Genomic DNA, 20,645 nt, shown 5'->3' on the forward strand with positions numbered 1-20,645 from the left:
AGCAAAAGCGAAATCGATGGGGCAAAGGAAGTGAGCATGCAAAGAGCCATGAATGAGCGAAGATCAATGGATGAGCGAAGAACCAAAACCATGCAATGAGGAATCAAAACAACACGAAGCGAGATCAACGCCTTCAAGACTTAATGAGTTAAGTAACACATACATACTCTATACATTTCATTTTATCAACTATACGTAAGCATATTATTCGTGTTCATTCATCGTATAAGCATTGCATAAGCATTTTCGTCATATCCATTCATCATACATATTCATCACACACACTACATACTTCGTCTACTTCAAGGAATGATTCTTCTTACTTCGCGTATATAATTCGTAAAACGACAAGGGCAAGTGATCAAGAATGGTAACTTCGTATACTTCAGAGTTCTTATTATTCATACTTCTTGAAGAATATATTTATCGCCACGAATACTTCTTGAAGATAATTAATGAGAGATACTTCTTAAACTTCGTAAGGATACTTCGAATACTTCATACTTCATATACTTCGTACTTCATACTTCGTAAGGATACTTCGCATATTTCATACTACATACTTCGTATACTCCTTAAAATGATACTTCGCACTTCATAGTTCGTATATTTCAAGGAATAATGTATACTTCACACAACAAGGCTTCGGAACTTCGCAAAAGAATAAGAGGAAAGTATATACTTTTCAAGTTAATATTCTTTCGCTCGTTCCTTCGTCAACAAAGATCAACAACTACTTCAACACCACACGTCTCGCTCCAACAACTACACCAAAAAGCATTTTTCCTTAAGGATCGCTCTTCAAACAATACTCAAGGAAAAAAGGGGCAGAATGTAGATACCAAAAACCACACTCGACGCGTGGCGCAATTCAAGAGAAAGAGTAACTTAGCAATATAGGATTGTATACATAATATCTTAGCTTAGTTTCCTTAATTTGTGAATAAAGGATATATGTCTAGTATATAAGAAAAAAGTCAAGGAGAGAGAAGGAATCATATTTTATTTTCTCTATCATCTTCTTCTTACCCAAAACAAGATCTAGAGCTCCAAAACTCATTAGTGGAGTATCATGTAAACACCAAATATTATAGTGAAGAACCGTGGATGTAGATCCCATTATGGACGGAACCATGTAAATCTCAAGTGTCTCCTTTACATTTTAGTACCTTTAATTATCATTTTCATGTCCATAGAAGTTTAGATCTAGGAATTGTTCCATGAGTTGAAGTTGAAATGAATCAAGATCTAGAAATGGTAACTTGGATGTAGCTATGGATTTTCCGTAGTTACACCTGTGTATACGTACTAGTGATGCAAAATGTGTTTCACCAAAATGTTTGGAACGTGTAGCCAATTGGTTGAATTTTCAATCATGCTTGTCGCTGGTTGAATCTTGTAACTAAAATACCTTCGTTTTTTTACTTTATTTTTCTTTCCCATGTTGATCCGCCTGTAGGAAAAAATTTATTGGAAAATAGACATTAAGGGACACCTTAACTCAATAAATACCACCGAGAAAGAAGGAGATTGAAATTGCAAAAATTGGTAAATCTACTGTGCTAAGAGCATCCACAGTGGGCGAGTATAACCAAATTTATGGGATGAGATCCTAACACAGTGGGACGGAGTAAAGATCAAATTTGGACCAAAGATCAAATTCCAGACCAAATATGGTCGCGACCAAATCCCAAATTCTAATATAGTCGGGCGTAAATTTAAAGTACGCTTGATGCTGGGCGTAAATTTAAAGTACGCTTGTTAACGGGCGTAAACCAAATTTACGTATGTTGGTGGGGCGGAATTTAAATTTACGTTTGTTGCGGCGTAACATAAATTTACGCCTGATGAGACGGACAGAAGAATTCCGCGCGTTGCCAGGCGGACACCAAAATTCCGCCTCTCTGGGGCGGACACCAAAATTCCGCCTCTCTGGGGCGGACACCAAAATTCCGCCCCTCTCAAACGGACTTTTTTTTTACGCCTCATCAAAATTATGAAACATGAAATGAAAATTTTCGAACGTTAGAATGATATATTTTTCGAACGTTGGCGTTGGAGATTGCGTAGCAGATTTTTGACCGTTGGTAAGATATTTATATCCAATTGAATTAAGATGTGATTAACCCAATTTTAACAAAATTTCAACATCATAAAATTCCATAAACATAAATTTAACCAAAAAAATAATTATCCAATTAACTATATTTATAACTATTTATAATTAACAAAAAATTCAATTAAAATACGAAACTAAATTAACAAAAAGATAAATTAAATTAAATCACGTAACTAAATTAACAAAAAATAATTATCCAATTAACTATATTTATAACTATTTATAATTAACAAAAAAATAAATTAAATTACGAAATTAAATTAACAAAAAAATATATTAAATTAAATCACGTAACTAAATTAACAAAAAATAATTATCCAATTATTAATATTTATAACTATTAAATAAAACAGAAAATTAAATTAAATTACGAAACAGTAACAAAAGTAATAACATTAACATTAACATACTATTGGATTAAGATGTGATTAACCCAATTTTAATAAGATTTGATTAACCCAATATGAATATCCAATTAGTAATAAAGTCTGATTCAATTTTCAACGTAAAAACCTAAATAAATTCGAACAAAAAATACAATACATGATATTATTATTACACAAATTGAAATAAATTCGAACAAAAAATACAATACATGATATTATTATTACACAAATTGAATAAAGAAAGTAGAAAATACATACCTTATAATGGAGTTTTTAGGGTTTTTGTGGAGTTTTTAGGGTATTTGTACGGTTGGTAGATGGGAATGGAGAAGAAGAATATGAACTGAAGAGGAGCGGTGAAGCAAAGAAGAATATGAACTGTGTAAGAATATGAACCGTGGAAGAATATGAACTGAGAAGAAGAAGGCTCGTGTAGAAGAGATGGGTTGTGGTTGGGAAGGAGAGGCGGTATTGGTGGAAGGGGCGGTTCATTAAGATTACGCCCGATTTGATCAGACGGACAGGAAGAGTACGCCATAACCCTAAACCCTAATGAAAACCTACTGGGCGGAAATTTTGGTTACGCCCATCTCAGGCGTAATAATATTTTACGCCTGACAAATTCATCACGCGGACAGAAGATGTCCGTCCGTACAATTCATCACGCGGACACCAGATGTTCGCCCGTCTGATCTCACACGTGCTGTGTGACCGTGTTTAACTCGGGCGGAATTTAGTTTTACGTTTCTTCGAGCGGTCATTTGGAATCCGTCTGATCAACGGGCGGAATTTAAGATTCCGCCCCTTACCAAACGTAATTTATATTTACGCTCGATAACAAACGTGATTTATATTTACGCCCGTTTGAAACGTAATTTATAATTCCGCGCAGAAATGAAACGTAACTAATACTTCCGCCCGTCTTCATGCGTAAAATTGTTTTACGCGCGACCAAATTTGGTCTTCTCCCCATAACGTCACAATACAGATTAAACTCATATTTAGTCTTTTTTTTTGGTCTTTGATCTTTGAGTTTAGTCGTACCATTGCAGTCGCTCTAATGGACTTTTCCCATAAATCATAAGTTATAATCATTCGAAGTAACTCCTTTTCCACTTGTATTATGTTGCTTTTTCCGAGGTACAAAATGTTGTTCATTTTCACACAAATTTATCGATATACACACTCTCACCATATTTGTCAACACCGGCGCAAAATCTAGCTTACGCTTTTTCTTTGTCTTAGTTTGACCGAAATTGGGATCCTTTCATGGAAAGGAAGATCGCTTTATAGGCTTAAATTAACCTTAGAGCTGCCCATATTATGGAGGCTGCCTTAAAGAAGTTTCTTTTCTTCCATATACGTATTATGGTAGAAATCATTGACAATGAATTGGCTTTAGTTGACAAATAAACATGATCATGCATCAGTTTTCTCCAAAATGCTTGTTTTTCACATTATAAGTACCTCGCCATTCTCCATGACCCAAGTTTGTTTTTCTTTCAGCAGCTTATAACGAGTTCTCCTCACTGTCGACAAATTTCAGACTAACAGTAAACCATAGTTAGAAACGGTCTCTTTCAATGAACAAAGCGACTTCTACTAGCTCATTCTACAAGAAGAACGACTCAAGTTATACATAACTTTTCTCTTGTATTCTAGGTCTGTTAAAGGAGGAGGGTACCTTTGCTTTCCTTTAATGCATTTCTACACGACAATGAACCACCGCCAGTTAAAGGCAGCCAAAATGGGTGGTTCCATTCGAACCACCGCCAATTAAAGGCAGCCAAAATGGGTGGTTCCGAGTAACGGTTTGCGCGTTCTTGTTATGTTCGGTTTCTTTCTTTAGGAAACCTGGCTTTATATCTCCTTCTTAGTAATATATATTTATTTATTTTAATTAGTAAACTCTCTTACTGAATTTAGCTAAAAAAATATCTAAATAAAGATAGCTAGTCAACCACTGGCCACCCTTTGTTTTTCATTTATTTGACTTAGATGACGCAAAGACACGTCACGTATAACCTCTAAGAGCAACTGCAGTGGTGCGATCAAAACCAAAGATCAAAGATAAAAAAAAAGACCAAATTTTGGGTTTAGTCCGTGTTGTGACGCAACGGTACATGATTAAAATTTCGTCAGGCGGACTTTAAAAGTCTGCCCCATTTTTTTTCCGTAAAATTTCATCAGGCGGACTTTAAAAGTCCGCCCCATTTTTTGTAACTTTCATCAGGCGGACTTTAAAAGTCCGCCCCATTTTTTTTTCGTAAAATTTCATCAGGCGGACTTTAAAAGTCCGCCCCATTTTTTGTAATTTTCATCAGGCGGACTTTAAAAGTCCGCCTCATTCTTTTTCTTTTTTATTTAATTTGAATTTTCATCGGGCGTAATTTAAATCTCCGTCCGTTAACAAGCGTACTTTAAATTTACGCCCAGCAACAAGCGTACTTTAAATTTACGCCCGACTATATTAGAATTTGGGATTTGGTCGCGACCATATTTGGTCTGGAATTTGATCTTTGGTTGGGATTTGATCTTTACTCCGTCCCACAATGTTACGATCTCATCCCAAATTTTTGGTTATACTCGTCCACTGTGGATGCTCTAACTCGCTAAATTTGAGAGTGGTGGCAGAACATATGGCAACATTTGGTATCGTTTTTGAAATTGAGTGATCGACAAGAGCATTCTACATTAGTCCATTCAATTATATAAACGTTGGAGTATTATTTGTCTAACTCGCTAGATGATAAAACAATATAAAACATCCTTATCATCATTAGGCCTGTCCACAAGAGTTTGAACATACAACCAGCATTTACAGCCTTACATTATAGGTAGGTAGCTAGCTAGCCAAATTTGACAATTTGCAAGAAACAAACCAGCACAAATACCATTAATCTGGGTAGTAGACCCATCAAATTTGCAGAGAAAGCATGTTTTTGGAATCTCTTATCTAGAAGACTAGTTTGTTTATAGATCTAGAGAGAGCTTCTACTGCTGTTATTCATGGGAGAAATTCAAGAAGTGCAGCTCCAGATAAGATGCAAGTTATACCCACACTTACCAACTTTTTCTTTATGTAAAAAAGATTTTAGCTGAACTACTTGAATTTCTTGCTCGTCATGTTTAACATCAATCTGGTTTATATGTATTTTTCTTCCACCAGATCAAGAATCATCAGGAGTACAAGGAAAATCGGCAAGTAACGAAGCTTTTCCAAGCAAGTTATGGTCTTTGAATGGAATAAGACGATACAACTGGTGGTTCAGAGTGATACTTTACGCGTTTTTTCTCTTATCCGGCCAAGCAGTAGCCACTCTTCTGGGTAGACTTTACTATGACAAGGGAGGAAATAGCAAATGGATGGCAACTCTGGTCCAGTCAGCTGGATTCCCAGTCCTTTTTATTCCACTTTTTATCTTCAAAATATACTCACCGGTGACTAGCTCCACTACCATCACTTCCAAAAACTCACCATCTGTATTTGCACTTACACTTCTCTATCTCTCCCTAGGCATATTATTGGCAGGTGACAACATGATGTATTCATATGGATTGCTATATCTTTCAGTTTCTACTTACTCTCTTCTATGTGCAACCCAATTAGCTTTCAACGCCATCTTTTCCTATTTTCTTAATTCTCAAAAATTTACTCCTTTCATATTCAATTCTTTGGTTCTCCTCACCATTTCGGCTTCACTTCTTGCCGCAGAACCCAACTCTGCAGAGACAACAAAAGATTCGAAAGGAAAGTATATCGTCGGATTCTTATGCACACTCGGCGCATCAGCAGGTTACTCCTTGTGGCTTTCATTAACACAACTTGCTTTCCAAAAGGTGATAAAAAAAGAGACAATTACTGCTGTACTAGAAATGCAAATATTTCCATCCTTGGTTGCTACTTGTGTTTGTGTAGTCGGAATTTTTGCCAGTGGAGATTGGAAGCACTTAGAGAAAGAGATGAATGAGTATGCAGAAGGCAAGGTTTCTTATGTGATGACTTTGGTGTGGACTGCAATTACTTGGCAGATATCTTCTGTTGGTACAGTAGGGCTGATATTTGAAGCAACTTCACTCTTTACCAATGTCATTAGCACATTAGGTTTACCTATTATCCCAATTTTTGCAGTGATATTTTTTCATGACAAGTTGAGTGGGATTAAGGTGGTGGCGTTGTTTTTGTCCCTTTGGGGTTTTGTTTCTTACATCTATCAACATTATATTGATAATAGAAAATCGAAAGGCACAACGACTGATGTTGATCTAAATTAAGAGAAATAATAATGCCTCTTCTCTATACGCTATAACTTTTCAACCACTTGTTTTCCTCCATGCTATATGTTTCTAACATCTTCTTCCATTCTTCTTCAAATTGCATACGGGTTTGTGTATCGTAAACAACCTCTCCATATCTAATATTGTATCATCCTTTTTGGCGTATCTGCCAAACTTTTCTGGTACCTTTCTCATCACATGCCACAAACACTACCTATGTCTAGCATTTGGAAATACAGTCTTCATCGCATTTTTCATTGCTCTATCCTGATCAGTTACCCCGGACATGCATTTGTGGAGTGACCCCGGACATGCATTTTAACCATTCATGTGTTTCTTGTCGTTCATTTGCAAGTAACACACAACCAAGCAATATAGATTATCCGTGGTGATTAACACCGACAAAAGGAGTGAATGGCATGCTGTACATATGTTTACTAGGTAAGTTGCATCAAAAGAAACAACCTCGCCAAGTTCTTTATATGCTTCAACACTCCAACCATCTGCCCAAAATACATTTCTTAGGTGGTCGTCTTCATCTATGTCCACATTAAAGTAAAAGTTCGAGTTCTCTTTGCTCTTCCTAGAAAAATAAATCAATACAGCTTGTGCATCTCCAAGTCTTAATTTTCATAGTTCTTGCACTGCATTCATTGATGTGGCAGTTTAACAAATCAAAGTTCAAATCCGTAATTCAATTACACCAACTCAACATGAAAAAGTTGCAACATGTTATATTGAACAAGAAACTTACTGTATTCTTGAACTGAATTCGAAGATTGGAGATAGATACTTATGACGATCGGAGATGCATCTGGCAAGAATATTTGGGGAGAGTATTTGACGCTAAGATTTAGCAGGAAGAGATATTTGAAAGAGAGAGAAAAAAAATGAACTTTTAGTTGAAATTTCAGATCTAAATCTCCGCGATTGAGTAATCAATTTCTATCTCTGGTTTTTAGACAAACCACATCATGGAAGCCACGATGGAAGAGCGTGGATTTAGATTGCATTCAATCATTTTCGATTCTATAAACGTTTGGGGTGAGATATTGTGTCCACAAGAGTTTGAAAACACAACCAGCATTTACAGCCTTACATTAAAGGTAGGCAGCTAGCTGGCCAAATTTGACCATTTGCAAGAAACAGACAAGCACAAATACCAGTAATCTGGGTAACAGACCTATCATCAAATGTGAAGAGAAAGCAGGTTTTTGGAATCTCTTAGCTAGAATTTTAGTCTGTTTGATGCAAAAACAAGTGGTTATAGATTGAGATATAGAGAGAAAGAGATTCTACTGTTGTTATTCATGGGAGAAATTCAACAAGTGCAGCTGCAGATAAGATGCAAGTTATACACACACTAACTTTTTCTTTATCTAACAAGCTTTAGCTGAATTTCTTACCTGTATTAAAAATTCTAACATCAATCTGGTTTGTATGTGTTCCTTCAACCAGGTCAAGAATCAGCAGGAGTACAAGAAAACTGGCAAGTGATGAAGCTTTTCCAACCAAATTTCGGAGTTTAAATAGAATAAGACAATACAACTGGTGGTTCAGAGTGATACTTTACGCGTTTTTTCTCTTATCCGGCCAAGCAGTCGCCACTCTACTGGGTAGACTTTACTATGACAAGGGAGGAAATGGCAAATGGATGGCAACTCTCGTCCAGTCGGCTGGATTTCCAGTCCTTTTTATTCCACTCTTTATCTTCAAAGTATACTCGCCGGTAACTAGCTCAAATACCATCACTTCCAAAAACTCACCATCTGTATTTGCACTTACACTTCTCTATCTGTCCCTAGGCCTAATGTTGGCAGGTGACAACATGATGTATTCATATGGATTGCTGTATCTTCCTGTTTCTACTTACTCTCTTCTATGTGCAACCAACTAGCTTTCAATGCCATCTTTTCCTACTTTCTTAATTCTCAGAAGTTTACTCCTTTCATATTCAATTCTTTGGTTCTCCTCACCATTTCGGCTTCACTTCTTGCCGCAGAACCCAATTCTGCAGACACAACAGAAGTTTCTAAAGGCAAGTATGTCATCGGATTCTTATGTACACTCGGCGCGTCAGCAGGTTACTCCTTGTTGCTTTCATTGATACAACTTGCCTTCCAAAAGGTGATAAAAAAAGACACAATTACGGCTGTACTAGATATGCAAATATTTACATCCCTGGTAGCTACTTGTGTTTGCATAGTCGGAATTTTTGCCAGTGGAGATTGGAAGTACTTGAAGAAAGAGATGCATGAGTATGCAGAAGGTAAGGTTTCCTATGTGATGACTTTGGTGTGGACTGCAATTACTTGGCAGATATCTTCTGTTGGTACAGTACAGTAGGGCTGATATTTGAAGCAACTTCACTCCTTAGCAATGTCATTAGCACATTAGGTTTACCTATTATCCCAATTTTTGCAGTGATATTTTTTCATGACAAGTTGAGTGGGATTAAGGTGGTGGCATTGTTTTTATCCCTCTGGGGTTTTGTTTCTTACATCTATCAACATTATATTGATAATAGCAAATCCAAATCCAAAGAAACAAGAACTGATGTTGATCTAAAAGAAGAGAAAATATAATGTGTCTTCTCTATTTATTATACACTATCACTTGATAACATAAAATGTGTTTCGAGAGGTTTAGAATCTATGTATATGTTTTTTCAAGGATAGAGAACAGGAGTTGCAACTCTCAAATCTTTAGTCTGTCTAGGTTGTTTTCATCCTATATCTTCTAGGTTTTATACGATTGATCTATCAAGCTGAGACTAACAAAGAAACTGAAAGAGAAAATTGTTAAGATGGATCTCACCGAATGTTCGTTGATGACTGGCTCCTCTTCAGTAAGGCAACTCTATCATCAATTAGGGTTCAGCTGCACTTCTGGCGATCACAGGTCAAGCTAGCAATTCCAGCAAGGCTGGCGCTGTTCAGTAAAAACTATCTAACATAGATTGCACACTTATTGATAGCACTTTACACATGAACAGCAAGCCTCATTGTTTCTTGGTAAAGCCAAAATTTGAGAATTTAAGCCTACAATTGACAGAAGAAAGATGACGAAACTCATGTCTGCTGCTGAATAACTCAAATCCAGCATCTAGTGAACTCTGTTAAGTACTCCAAATGAAGGTTTCTCCTAACGAAAATGTTATATTGACCACGGGTTACATCCCGCGGTCTGTCCCGCCTCTCACAGAGATGGGACTCAAACAGCCCATCCCTACCAATCCACGGGTCAGGGGCCCCACCTCTGTGAGAGGCGGGACAGACCGCGGGATATAACTCGCGGTCAATATAGCAGTTCCCTTTTACTAGTCTGAAAAACCTTGAATCAAATGGATAACTGTAGAGTAATTATTGGTGGAGCAACACAATTCATACAGCAAAGCCTATGAAAGATTGTGCAAACCTAAATGACTAGAGAGGCTGGGTTTCAAGAACTTTAAATTGCTATACTCGCTAGAATAGCTTAGAGAATTATTATAAATTTATATAATCTTTCTCTATGTGTTAAAGCTTTGAGATCGAACAACTTGCATAGCAACAACCCTCTAGACGACAACATTAAAACCCAAGGCTGGAAGGAACGTGAAAAAAAGAAAACTTCCTGACAACATTAAAAACCAAGCTTGAGTTTTCTGACCTGATAATCTTCTATAGTTATTATGAGAATGTGTACCCATAAAAGTCCTTCTAGAGCCAATTTGGCCAGAAAAAATCAGCAGTATTGACATCACTTGCATTCTATGTAAAGACTGCAGAAACCACTTCTTGTTTATTCACAGATAGCTGCTTTTCACATAAAATCTGGTCTGCTCTGGTCCCAGTTATTGACTATAATAGTACCCAATCTACCAGTATCCCGGATGGTTTCAAAACTTGTTTCAGCGATGCGGCAAATATGAAAACTATATCAACTTCCACAGACCACAGTTTCAGAAACATTAAAAAGCTACTATTATGATTCAGCAAATATGGAAACATGGTGTGCACTACCCAGCATTATATATTGACAATAACAAATCCAACTAATTTTTTTCTTTTGATCAAATTCTGTGTAAAGGTTGCTTATTTCATAGTGTACTCGAAGAAACAGAAAGGAAAAATACAGTAGAATCTAGGTAATGATTAAACCAGATTGCTGAAAGAAGGAAGTGTACGGTGTGAGACAAATACCTATTATGGGCAATAGACATTCAACCATTACTACATGAGACAACCAACGTAGTGAGTTCGGGGATATTTCTTTTGTAGGTGAGGCCATTGGACAAAAATGAGATCGGCGATTTGCAGCTTGTAAAGAAGAAGGCCACTTAAAGACAACCTCTTCACCCTTGCGATACTTTCAACATAAAATATGGATGACCATCTAATCCCAAGTACCTGCACTCAGAAGCCAAACAAGTTCAAGTGGGGAACTCTCGTATTACCTTAAAGTGAAATTGTATTTGCTCCTAAGAAAAGTAAAAAACAACAACAATATGATAGAAAATGACTTTTTCATATTCCTGGTCTCATTTAAATAATATTCATCTTTACACATCAGAATATATATCTCTGTGACGAATAAAGTTGACCAGGCTAACCTTAAATATGAACGCAATTACGCAGAGAGGAAAACAAGTTCCGGGGCCGTTGCATAGGATCTGAAAGAATAGCCTAATTAAGTTGCATACATCTGAAAACTATAACATAATATCCATTGTTGTTGAATAATTAAAAACATTTAATGTTTGTAAAGTTGAGACCATACCACTTGAGGCCTGAATTTTATCATCAAGAATAGAGCATGGACCAAAGCAATTACTGTTGTCCCTATTGATGTTAAATATGATTGACCTACTTCTCGACTTCGGTAAATTTGCATGAACTGAGCTGTTTCCCTTAGCTTGTTGGGACCTGCCTGCAAATCCAAACCGCTTCATAAACGAATCTATACGAACGAACTTTGGAACTAAAAAGAAACTCAAGTATCATGTGAACTATAAACACCATCATTTTTCAACTAATACAATAAAATATATGGAAAGCACAAACCAAAGAAGAAGAAGATTCACTAACCTGATCAACCATAGAGGCTTCCAGTACTTGAGCTTTCTGAAGACTCATATTATCAGTTGAAGCTGCTACATAGACTCGCGGTGTAAACCTTTCCATTTGAAGCACACGAATGAGATTAATCATCTCAGCCGTGTGACCGCCTGCATTATGATGACATCCCAAAGTGACCATATTCAAGATGGTGATAAGAGACAATAAAAACAAAAGTAAGCAACTTTCCAGCAAAAACAGAACAAAAATGACGATGGAAGATTCACGAATTTACCTGAACCTAGAACAATTAGGGTGCTGACAGCTTTTGGAGGTAAGTTATGAAGAGGTTTCCTGCTTTGATGTATAACGAACAAAATACGAATAACAAAGATGACGATAATGGCGATGAGGACGACAATAAGATTAGGCATTGTCATTATGGAGAAGCAACATCCATTTCCTTTCTCCATGATGAGATGCACGCGACTGCCTGACCAATAATATCTGGAATCAAAAGGTATTAATTTTATTAACAAGCTGCTAACCTGGTGCATAGGCACCCGAATAATTGTATTTCTACATGCTACTTAAAATTACATTGTGGATTTGATTGTAAAGTAGCTTTTCCAGTGCAAATTCCCAAGACGAGTAACTTGGAGGTAAATAAACGGAAACAGACTTAAGACAATAAATTCTGGAAAATACTGAAAACTCGGAACTTCTCCAGTTATGTGCCTCCATTCTATTCGTTGACTAGCAGCTAGAAAGTATGGTGGGAGGTAAACTCCTTCTCATGGCAAGGAATAGGTTTAACACCCCTAGATGGCTATTTATAGTAGTAACATTCCTTACCATCAAAGGAATTAACAACTAAACTACCATTTTATAGCCATCTAGAGGTGTTAAACCTATTCCTTGCCATGAGAGGGAGTTTAGTTACCCACTTGAGCAAGGCCTAATACAAGTTTTAAAGGAATACTGCCCTCATCGCTTACGAATGGTCCTTAGGGTTGCTGATAAGTTTTCGAATAGTCATAAACTGACAGGGGTGAATCATATTTTTGCAGAAGAAAATGATTTGTATTGAAACCCCCAAATTTCATGAAGAACCCTATTTTCAAGTTCTCAAATCAAGGTCTCAAAACATGAAATTGATATTCAATTTCTAAATCAAACGAAATACCAAAATCAAGACTCTTTTTCTTCAAAGCTATCAAGAATAACATTAGGGCATAATCAGCTAAAACTAAAATCAAAGAAAGATAATCCCCTACCTCTCATTCCCAGTCCATTAAATGTTCACAGCACCAATCCTTGATCAATTCCAAGCACAACTCCTCTAATTTCTCCAACAAATTTAATAGGGTTCTTCCCTTTGAGAATTGCAAGAGCAATGAAGCGAAAACTGAAAAGTGGTAGAAGAGATTAGATCAAAATGGTTACGGTCTCCTTATAACTTCGGTTTATCAATCGACTAAAATATTTAAAATCTCGAGACCTGACAAATGAGAGGAGGTGCCTGGTGTGAGGGAGGCCTATTAAGGCACCAAGGGTTTAGATTATGAAAGACTTTTGCTATTTTAACCATTAGCATAACGATTAACGCAACACACAAATGTTAAAGGCACTTTCTTTTTTTCTTTTTTAATTATTATATTAATGGATAAAAAAAGTATTATTACAAGAAACTAGTTGGAAGTCTAACAAGCTAAGCTCCAACCGCGTAATACTACATTAGTTGAACAGGTTGTCGTGCTAACCTACCAGCGAGTCCCATGAGGAACAAGCTAAAAGAGCCGAAACGGATAGGGTGCTGATTATGTCGCAAGGAGGGCAAGCTAACTCTACCTTCCGTGTTAACTTCTGCAATATTGTGCCATTAGGAACTCGAACGTGAGACCTCCTAAACCGCATAAACCTTTCAGGAACAGGAATGGCCAGCTGAAATACCTACCCGTTTTTTAGTAATCGAAGACAACATAAAGAAAAGACCATAAGAAGTAAAACCTTCCACAATTAGAAGAGTATTGTGGAAGGGGGTTGGAGAATATGTCCATAAATAACGAACATTCTACTGAACAACAATTTTTGCGAGAATGGAAGCTGTAGCTTTAGCTTTTACCGTGCGATAACTTGAGCCAACAATTCCGAAATTGGGCTTCTGTGGTTGTGGGCTCACAGTTCTGAATTTAGTTCTGGTTGGGAGACAAAATAGGGTTGTCATGATTCCATTCAAACAAGCCGTTACACATCATTTTCTCAGAATTCTCCACAAGGAAATCTACGGCAAAAAAAACTTCACGGTCGCACTCATTCTCAGTAATAAAATTATGTACATACTCATATTTTAATATTTTAAAACTTTCTTTTGATATCTTTCTATCTAATTCAATCAAAACCCTAGAAGACATAACCTAAATTCAATTCAATCTTTCTTTTGTAGCTTCAGATTTTAATGATTTGATTGCGGACGTGTTTTTTTTTTTCGATTTGAAAAAAACTTATTTTAGATCTGGAGATGGGTGCGCTGTTGCTTGTGATTTCAAGCTGAAATAGACGGAGAGGAGATGACAGACACTGCTAGAGAGAATGAAGATTGCTACTGTTACTGTGAACCGGAGATTAATTGAGTTGGATTCGAGATCTGAGAAGATGGAATCATAGATGAATTTGTTGCTACTGGTGACGATTCAGATGGAGTTTTGTTGTTGATAGAGGAGATGTGAATGGGTTTTGCCAGTTGAAGAGTCAAAGAAGAATGTTTATCAGTTTATGTATGTTGCAGATTAGTTGAATATTCAAAGAAGAATGTTTGTTTTGTCATGTTTTTGGATGAACAAAGTATATCGAAACTATCTTCAGAGGGGCATGTGCTAGATGATAGAGGATACATTGGCTTATGGAAAATCGTTATCGTGAGAAACTTGCCATATGTTGACATGCGGAGAACATGAAAGGTGCCGAAATTTTTATCTCACCATCTCTTTCCATCTTATAGGTAACACATCTCCAGGATCTTGCTTTGACTTCATGTCTGTTTACATTGTCTTGCTGCTTATGCTCTCAGTAGAGTTCATTTCTCAAATGCCTTATATATGTACTTACCATTGCATCAAAATTTAGCAATATATATGTACTTACCATTGCATCGATCAATAGATGGAGTTTGAACATTACAAGCACTAGGAAGAGCAAGAGCTAGTGTTCGACTAATTGCAAGACCTAATGTGGCACCAGCACCGGTATTAAGGATTGAGCAAAGGCACTCTAGTTGTGTTTGAACCACACTAGTAAGTTGTGAACAACAGGAAGGTGATGGGGTTGAGGAATTTTCGGTTATGTAGGTAAGAGTAGGTGCCATGCCCGTGATCACATTTGTACTAGATTGAGCCGTTACATGTGTCTTGAATGCAGTCACAAGGACTACTAAAAGAACCATTTCCATAATTCTCAACAGAGCAGCCATTTGAATGAATATGAAAAGAGAAGAAAAGATTGTTGTGGGAAAATGTAAATGAAAAGGAAAGTGTTTAGAGATTAATTGTTAGAGAAAATGTGGGTTTGACTTGGAGATAAATGTGAGAAACTGTGGTACACTGGTAGTTATAATAATTCTATGCATAAGAAAAATGTTCTGTTCATGAAGTTGTATAGGCAACAGGGTCATCGTCAATTAAAAGATTGGTGATTTTTGGTCACCAAACTTAGGATGAAAGTAAACAGAGTTTACAAGATACTAGCTACTGCCTACTGTACCGTAGGATTTAACTATCTGTAACACTACCAAGCTTACCTAAAATTATCATTTAATTAAAAAAATGAGATTAGTTAAACTGGTAGTTCAAGTAGTTCAACTTCAAACCCAATTTCAAATCTAAATTTTTTTCCCTCCATATATATATTTTCTGGTTAACCTTTTCATCTACGATCATCTCTTTTGTCTCTCAATTCTCACAAAAAGAAAGAAAGAAAAAGTACATCGATGCTTTCTTTTTTATCTCTGCAGATGTATTTGGTCATAATGGTTGAATAATCTGTTATGCAGCTATAAAAGTGGATGCATAACCTGTTATCCATCTACAAAATTTGTTGCATAACTTGTTATGCAGTCCAGAAAATGGTTGCATAACACATTATGCAACTACTTTTTTGTTAGTATCGAAACCAACAAAAAAAAAGACTGCATAATTGGTCATGCACCTACAATAATATCTACATAACATGTTATGCAGTCGTGAAAATGGATGCATAACCTGTTATGCATCCGAAAATATGACTGCATAATGCATTATGCATTGAGAAAATTATTTCACAATCTTTTATGCATCAAGAAAGTAGATGCATAACATGATATGCATCCGTAAATATGGATCCATACTGCATTATGCATCAAATTTTTTTATGTATGCACTAAAATCAACCAAAACAATGGTTACATAACTTGTTATAGATGCATCACTTTGTTATCCAAATGCATAATTTGTTATGTAGTGGATAAAATAGTTGCATAATTCTTTATGTGTCTGCAGAATGTGTTATGCATCTTTTTTGGTGGCTGCATAATGGTTACGTATCAAGTTTTCGAAAAAAATTCCTAAAATGATGATCACCTCCGATTTTTTCGTGAAAAACAAAAATTTGATATTCTTATTTGTACTCGTTGGATAGCTCTCTTAAAAAGATTTCCAACGATATAAAATTTGTAAAATTCTAAGGCACGGATTTTTAGATATGTTATATCCAAGTTGTGTTGTCAATTGTACCCCTGATGTATAACCCATCATGCGGATGCATAATTCGTCATGCAGACATTTTCAATAATTTCATATAATTATGGGTATCCCAGAACTAAAAATTAATTTTGGGCTTGACAATAAAAATATTATTTTTTTGGGACTGCGCCTAATTTTCCCTTACACGATACCATATCATAGATGGTGGAAGAATAACCGCGTGACTTTCTTCCTTGAGAATCGGGGTAAACCATAACTACGAGTAAAACACGTCGTTTGAGTGGACGATGATGAATTTGATACAACCATGACATCGATCGGATTGATGATTATGATGCTCCGATCGTCGACGAATCAGACTTTCATGACCAGTACAATGAAGGAATTCTTCGGTTATAGAATCAAGACCACGATCACCCTTAATAGATAACGAACACCATTGATGGATCCTAACAAATATTTAAGAACAACATAACGATCACCTCTTGCGCTTCCAAATTCAGTTGTTGTAATCAAACAAGGTGATTCCCTTGCTTTTCTTAGAGGGTCAATTAGAATGAAAAACCCACACATCCATGTTAAAAAGTTCCACCGAGAATCAGTATATTTTAAAGTTAGTATACATGGTTCTTTCCTCCACCAAATCAACCACAATTTTGTATTTGTAACTATCTTAATTGAATACCTTCCATAACCAAAATCAGAAATGGAAAGCACGTGTGAGTAAAAAATCACTCTCAGAAACAAAAATAAAATCATCACTAGGACGAAGAAAGAATCACCATAAAGGTGAAGAAAAGAATCACTGTAAAGGTGAAGAGTAATATTAACAACATAACCAACCTAAATAAAAATACCTTGATCTGACCAGTAGATCTGAAAACGCACTTTAATTTTGGATTTTTTGGCACTGTATAAGAAAGGCTATGACAAGGAGTGCTAGCTCTCCACTCTTTCATCCAAAAAGTGAAGAAAATGAACTGGACTACAATTTGATCAAATTAGGTTTTAATATGGTTCACTTAATTTCCCCACTCTTTCATCTAAAAAACATTCAGAGTAAAACTGAGGGAAGACTACAATAGTATGTCGTACAAGCTATTCTTTTCCTGAACGGGAGATTATCCAGAGTTTGGAATTTTTTTGATTCTAAAACTCTTTTTGAATCTTTTTCTATATTTTAAAACTCTTACTTTATCGGTTTTTTTTATCTATTTTAAAACTACTGTTTTTCTTTAGTACTAAGTGTCTTCCACTATTTGTTTTTGTTAAGTTGTTGATTCTTATTTTTATTTATTTTAATATTTTGTATGGACTTCAACTTTTATTTATCAAACGGGGAACAATTAGCCATATAGCCTTTCTCCTTCTAGTTTTGATAATGGAAAAATCCTTTTATCATATGGTCTCTCATCCATATAGAAAGAGATAGTGTGTTAAAACACAATAATCATAGACTTTTCTCTAACAACATAATTTGATTTCCAATCTAACGGATTCAGTTGAACCCGAGAAAAATTTAGGATATTATACATTAACCCCAGAATTTCGTCGTAAAATTTAAAATATGACCATAACTAAAGAGGGTTTACATGTAATCACCGGAGAAGTAGAAAACTGACGAGTCTTAAATGGATAGTCCAAATAAATCGAACTTGATTCTCCTCAGATGTAGCAGCAAACAACGAGGCATTAAATTTAATTGAAAGCATCCTCATTGAGTATGAGAACCGAAGCTTTTAAAACCCCGTGATTTGAGTTACGCCGGAGATAGAAAAAAAAGAAGAAAAAATATAAAAAAATTTGGTAATGTTTTATATTAACACCAAAACGAATAACCGTTACTCGGTAATGACTGCTATAACATACTCCCTCCGTCCCACTCCTAAGTGACCTATTTGATTTTAGATTTTGTCCCAATGATAAGTGACCTATATCACTAAACAATGAGATATTCCGGAATTATCCTTTTAGTTAATTATAAGTAATATATGAAATATGTATAATTTGATAGGCATGTTTATATTCGTTACGTAGGTGTTTTAAAATGCTTTTCAATTGTATGAAATTTGCGAACATCCGTGGAGTATTTTGAGAGATAAACCATTTTTAAATTTCACTAGTTATTATTCATAAGGGTATAATTGTAAAAAATGATTAAAAATACTATTTTCCTTGCTTGCCTTAAAAATTGTGCAAATTTCAAATAGGTCACTTAGGAGTGGGACGGAGGAAGTATATATTAGATAATAAAGCTTCCTTATTTATAGATGCTCATGCATGTTATAAGAGCAACTGCAGTGGTGCGAGTATAACCAAAGACCAAAGAGGGAAAAAAAGATCAAATTTTGGGTTTAGTATGGTGTGTGACGCTACGGTGGAAAGACTAAATTTGGTCAGACGTACATTATACGTTCGCCTGGTGTGGGGCGTAGATTATACCAACGCCTGATTGGATAGATTCTAAAAAAAGAAATAAAAAAAAATGAAAGAAGTGGGGCGGAGGTATAAAGCCCGCCCCACTAAAATGGTTTTGAAAACAAAGAATGGGGCGGGGGTATAATGCCCGCCCCATACAAAAAAAAAAATGGGGCGTAGACTTTACGTACGCCCCATGTGGAGCGTAGACTATACCAACGCCTGATGTGGGGCGTGGAATATACGTCCGCCTGATGTGGGACGTGCACTATATGTCCGCCTGGTGGTGGGGCGTGAAGTATACCAACGCTCGACTGTATTTGGGTTTAGTCTTGGTCCCAGACCAAATATACTCTGGGTTTTAGTCGTTGATCAAAATTTGATCGATAGTACTTTCCACTACGTCTGTTCAAAAGACCAAATATTTGGGTTTACTCTCCCACTGTGGACGCTCTAAGAAACATAAGTGTGACACGTACGATAGTTACATGTCACTACAATAGTTTTGCATATGGATAGTTTCTCCGTCGTAAGTTTAGGTGAGGTAAATTTTAGTCCATGCGAGTCTTTAGTCAGGAGGTGGTAAGTCATTTATAAGGCGACATTCATAACATAAGGAAAGAGCAACACTACAAAACAACGAGAAGATTTTTAAGAAATTTTCGTAACGATACTCAGGTGATGACGAGTGATTCCAAATAAGGAGTGGATTGTAGAAATTTAAATAATGTGTCAGCTTGATTATGATTTGCTTCCAAATTTTCAAATATGGGGACACTTGTCGAGAGGAAATTTATGAGAACATAATAATAACATATATACTTAATAATGTGCGTCATTGAGTCTAAACATTAAAGTTTGAGCATGTAAGCAAAGTACTTCAATAAAATAAATGTTCAAAGTAAGGAAACATATCTCATTCCACTGAGGAGACTCGATAATTGAAGGCTTCATACATTAGATAGTTCTGTGATAAACTTAGACGATGAATCAATGTCAAAGTTGTAAACACATAAATCACGAAGCCATCCACGTGTTCACAAACAATACTCGCATACATCCTAATTCTAGAATTGTACGTCGTATGCGTAAAGGGGATGATTATATCGATTCATCGACTCAAACTTTCGGGCTTGTCATTGTCTAGTCGAATATTATCATAAATAATGTTCGTATAAAGGAATAAACCAAGAATCAAATATAAATGTAAAGCATATGAAGTTTAACGCTGAATGTAAGGTGCTGAAATGTAAATAAGACAGATTTACGTGGTTCGGTACTAAGGCCTACATCCACGGGGCTGGTGTTTCACTGTGTATTGAATGGTTACAAAGATAGTCGAATGACTTTAGAGTATACATAGGTCTGCGGAAGTAGGGGGATTACTTACTCTTCCTATTTCTCTCTCCTATATTCTCCTGTAATTGCTCTCAATTGGTCGAGCCCTTCTCTCTTAGTGGAGAGGGGTATTTATAGGGTTGGAACGTGGGTCCCATTTCTGAGGCGCCGTTGTAATCTTATCTTCTTGTGCTTTGTGCCTATTACGCAGAGGTCTTCGGCATATGCTGCGGCCTAAGCTTGAATACGAAGGATTATCCTCGCCTCTTCCATGAGCCGATTGACACGTGTATATCTCTTTGGTATTTAATGCGGGTAGATGGGTGTCTGC

General features: G+C 36.2%; 3 protein-coding genes and 1 pseudogene across 7 annotated transcripts; 2 read left to right on the forward strand and 2 right to left on the reverse strand.

The window, feature by feature from the left end:
• Positions 1-5,264: 5,264 nt before the first annotated feature.
• On the forward strand, positions 5,265-6,840 carry LOC113347973 (probable purine permease 11). 3 transcript variants are annotated; one of them, XM_026591662.1, is made up of 3 exons: positions 5,265-5,551; positions 5,675-6,037; positions 6,221-6,840. In XM_026591662.1, exons 1-3 carry the CDS (start codon positions 5,515-5,517, stop codon positions 6,778-6,780), a joined length of 960 nt encoding a protein of 319 aa, XP_026447447.1. In that variant the 5' UTR covers positions 5,265-5,514; the 3' UTR covers positions 6,781-6,840. The 3 variants fall into 3 exon arrangements, with proteins under 3 accessions (XP_026447447.1, XP_026447445.1, XP_026447446.1); XM_026591660.1 differs by having other exon boundaries at positions 5,272-5,551; positions 5,675-6,840; XM_026591661.1 differs by having other exon boundaries at positions 5,439-5,556; positions 5,675-6,840.
• A 781-nt stretch (positions 6,841-7,621) lies between these two features.
• Positions 7,622-9,412, forward strand: LOC113347972 (annotated as a pseudogene).
• A 1,352-nt stretch (positions 9,413-10,764) lies between these two features.
• Positions 10,765-13,326, reverse strand: LOC113347974 (UDP-N-acetylglucosamine transferase subunit ALG14-like). Its single transcript, XM_026591663.1, has 6 exons — positions 13,100-13,326; positions 12,118-12,329; positions 11,853-11,992; positions 11,545-11,694; positions 11,378-11,437; positions 10,765-11,174 (listed from the first exon to the last, which is right to left on the reverse strand). Exons 2-6 carry the CDS (start codon positions 12,293-12,295, stop codon positions 10,998-11,000), a joined length of 705 nt encoding a protein of 234 aa, XP_026447448.1. The 5' UTR covers positions 12,296-12,329; positions 13,100-13,326; the 3' UTR covers positions 10,765-10,997.
• A 247-nt stretch (positions 13,327-13,573) lies between these two features.
• LOC113353488 (protein YLS3-like) lies at positions 13,574-15,312 on the reverse strand. 3 transcript variants are annotated; one of them, XM_026597068.1, is made up of 2 exons: positions 14,967-15,312; positions 13,574-13,766 (listed from the first exon to the last, which is right to left on the reverse strand). In XM_026597068.1, exons 1-2 carry the CDS (start codon positions 15,289-15,291, stop codon positions 13,747-13,749), a joined length of 345 nt encoding a protein of 114 aa, XP_026452853.1. In that variant the 5' UTR covers positions 15,292-15,312; the 3' UTR covers positions 13,574-13,746. The 3 variants fall into 3 exon arrangements, with proteins under 3 accessions (XP_026452853.1, XP_026452852.1, XP_026452851.1); XM_026597067.1 differs by having other exon boundaries at positions 13,574-14,020; XM_026597066.1 differs by having other exon boundaries at positions 13,574-14,106.
• Between the last annotated feature and the right edge of the window lie 5,333 nt (positions 15,313-20,645).

The sequence above is a fragment of the Papaver somniferum genome, chromosome 2, assembly GCF_003573695.1.
Source record: "Papaver somniferum cultivar HN1 chromosome 2, ASM357369v1, whole genome shotgun sequence".
Classification (NCBI taxonomy): domain Eukaryota; kingdom Viridiplantae; phylum Streptophyta; class Magnoliopsida; order Ranunculales; family Papaveraceae; genus Papaver; species Papaver somniferum.

Coding starts and splice junctions, on each gene's coding strand:
- LOC113347973 (XM_026591660.1), top strand. CDS start 5,515: ATGGGAGAAATTCAAGAAGTGCAGCTCCAGATAAGAT. Junction 5,552..5,674: donor AGTGCAGCTCCAGATAAGAT/GCAAGTTATACC, acceptor TTCTTCCACCAG/ATCAAGAATCATCAGGAGTA.
- LOC113347974 (XM_026591663.1), bottom strand. CDS start 12,295: ATGGAGAAAGGAAATGGATGTTGCTTCTCCATAATGACAATGCCTAAT. Junction 11,993..12,117: donor CCTAATTGTTCTAGGTTCAG/GTAAATTCGTGA, acceptor ATCATAATGCAG/GCGGTCACACGGCTGAGATG. Junction 11,438..11,544: donor TAAAATTCAGGCCTCAAGTG/GTATGGTCTCAA, acceptor CTATTCTTTCAG/ATCCTATGCAACGGCCCCGG.
- LOC113353488 (XM_026597066.1), bottom strand. CDS start 15,291: ATGGCTGCTCTGTTGAGAATTATGGAAATGGTTCTTTTAGTAGTCCTT. Junction 14,107..14,966: donor ATCTATTGATCGATGCAATG/GTAAGTACATAT, acceptor TTTTTGCCGTAG/ATTTCCTTGTGGAGAATTCT.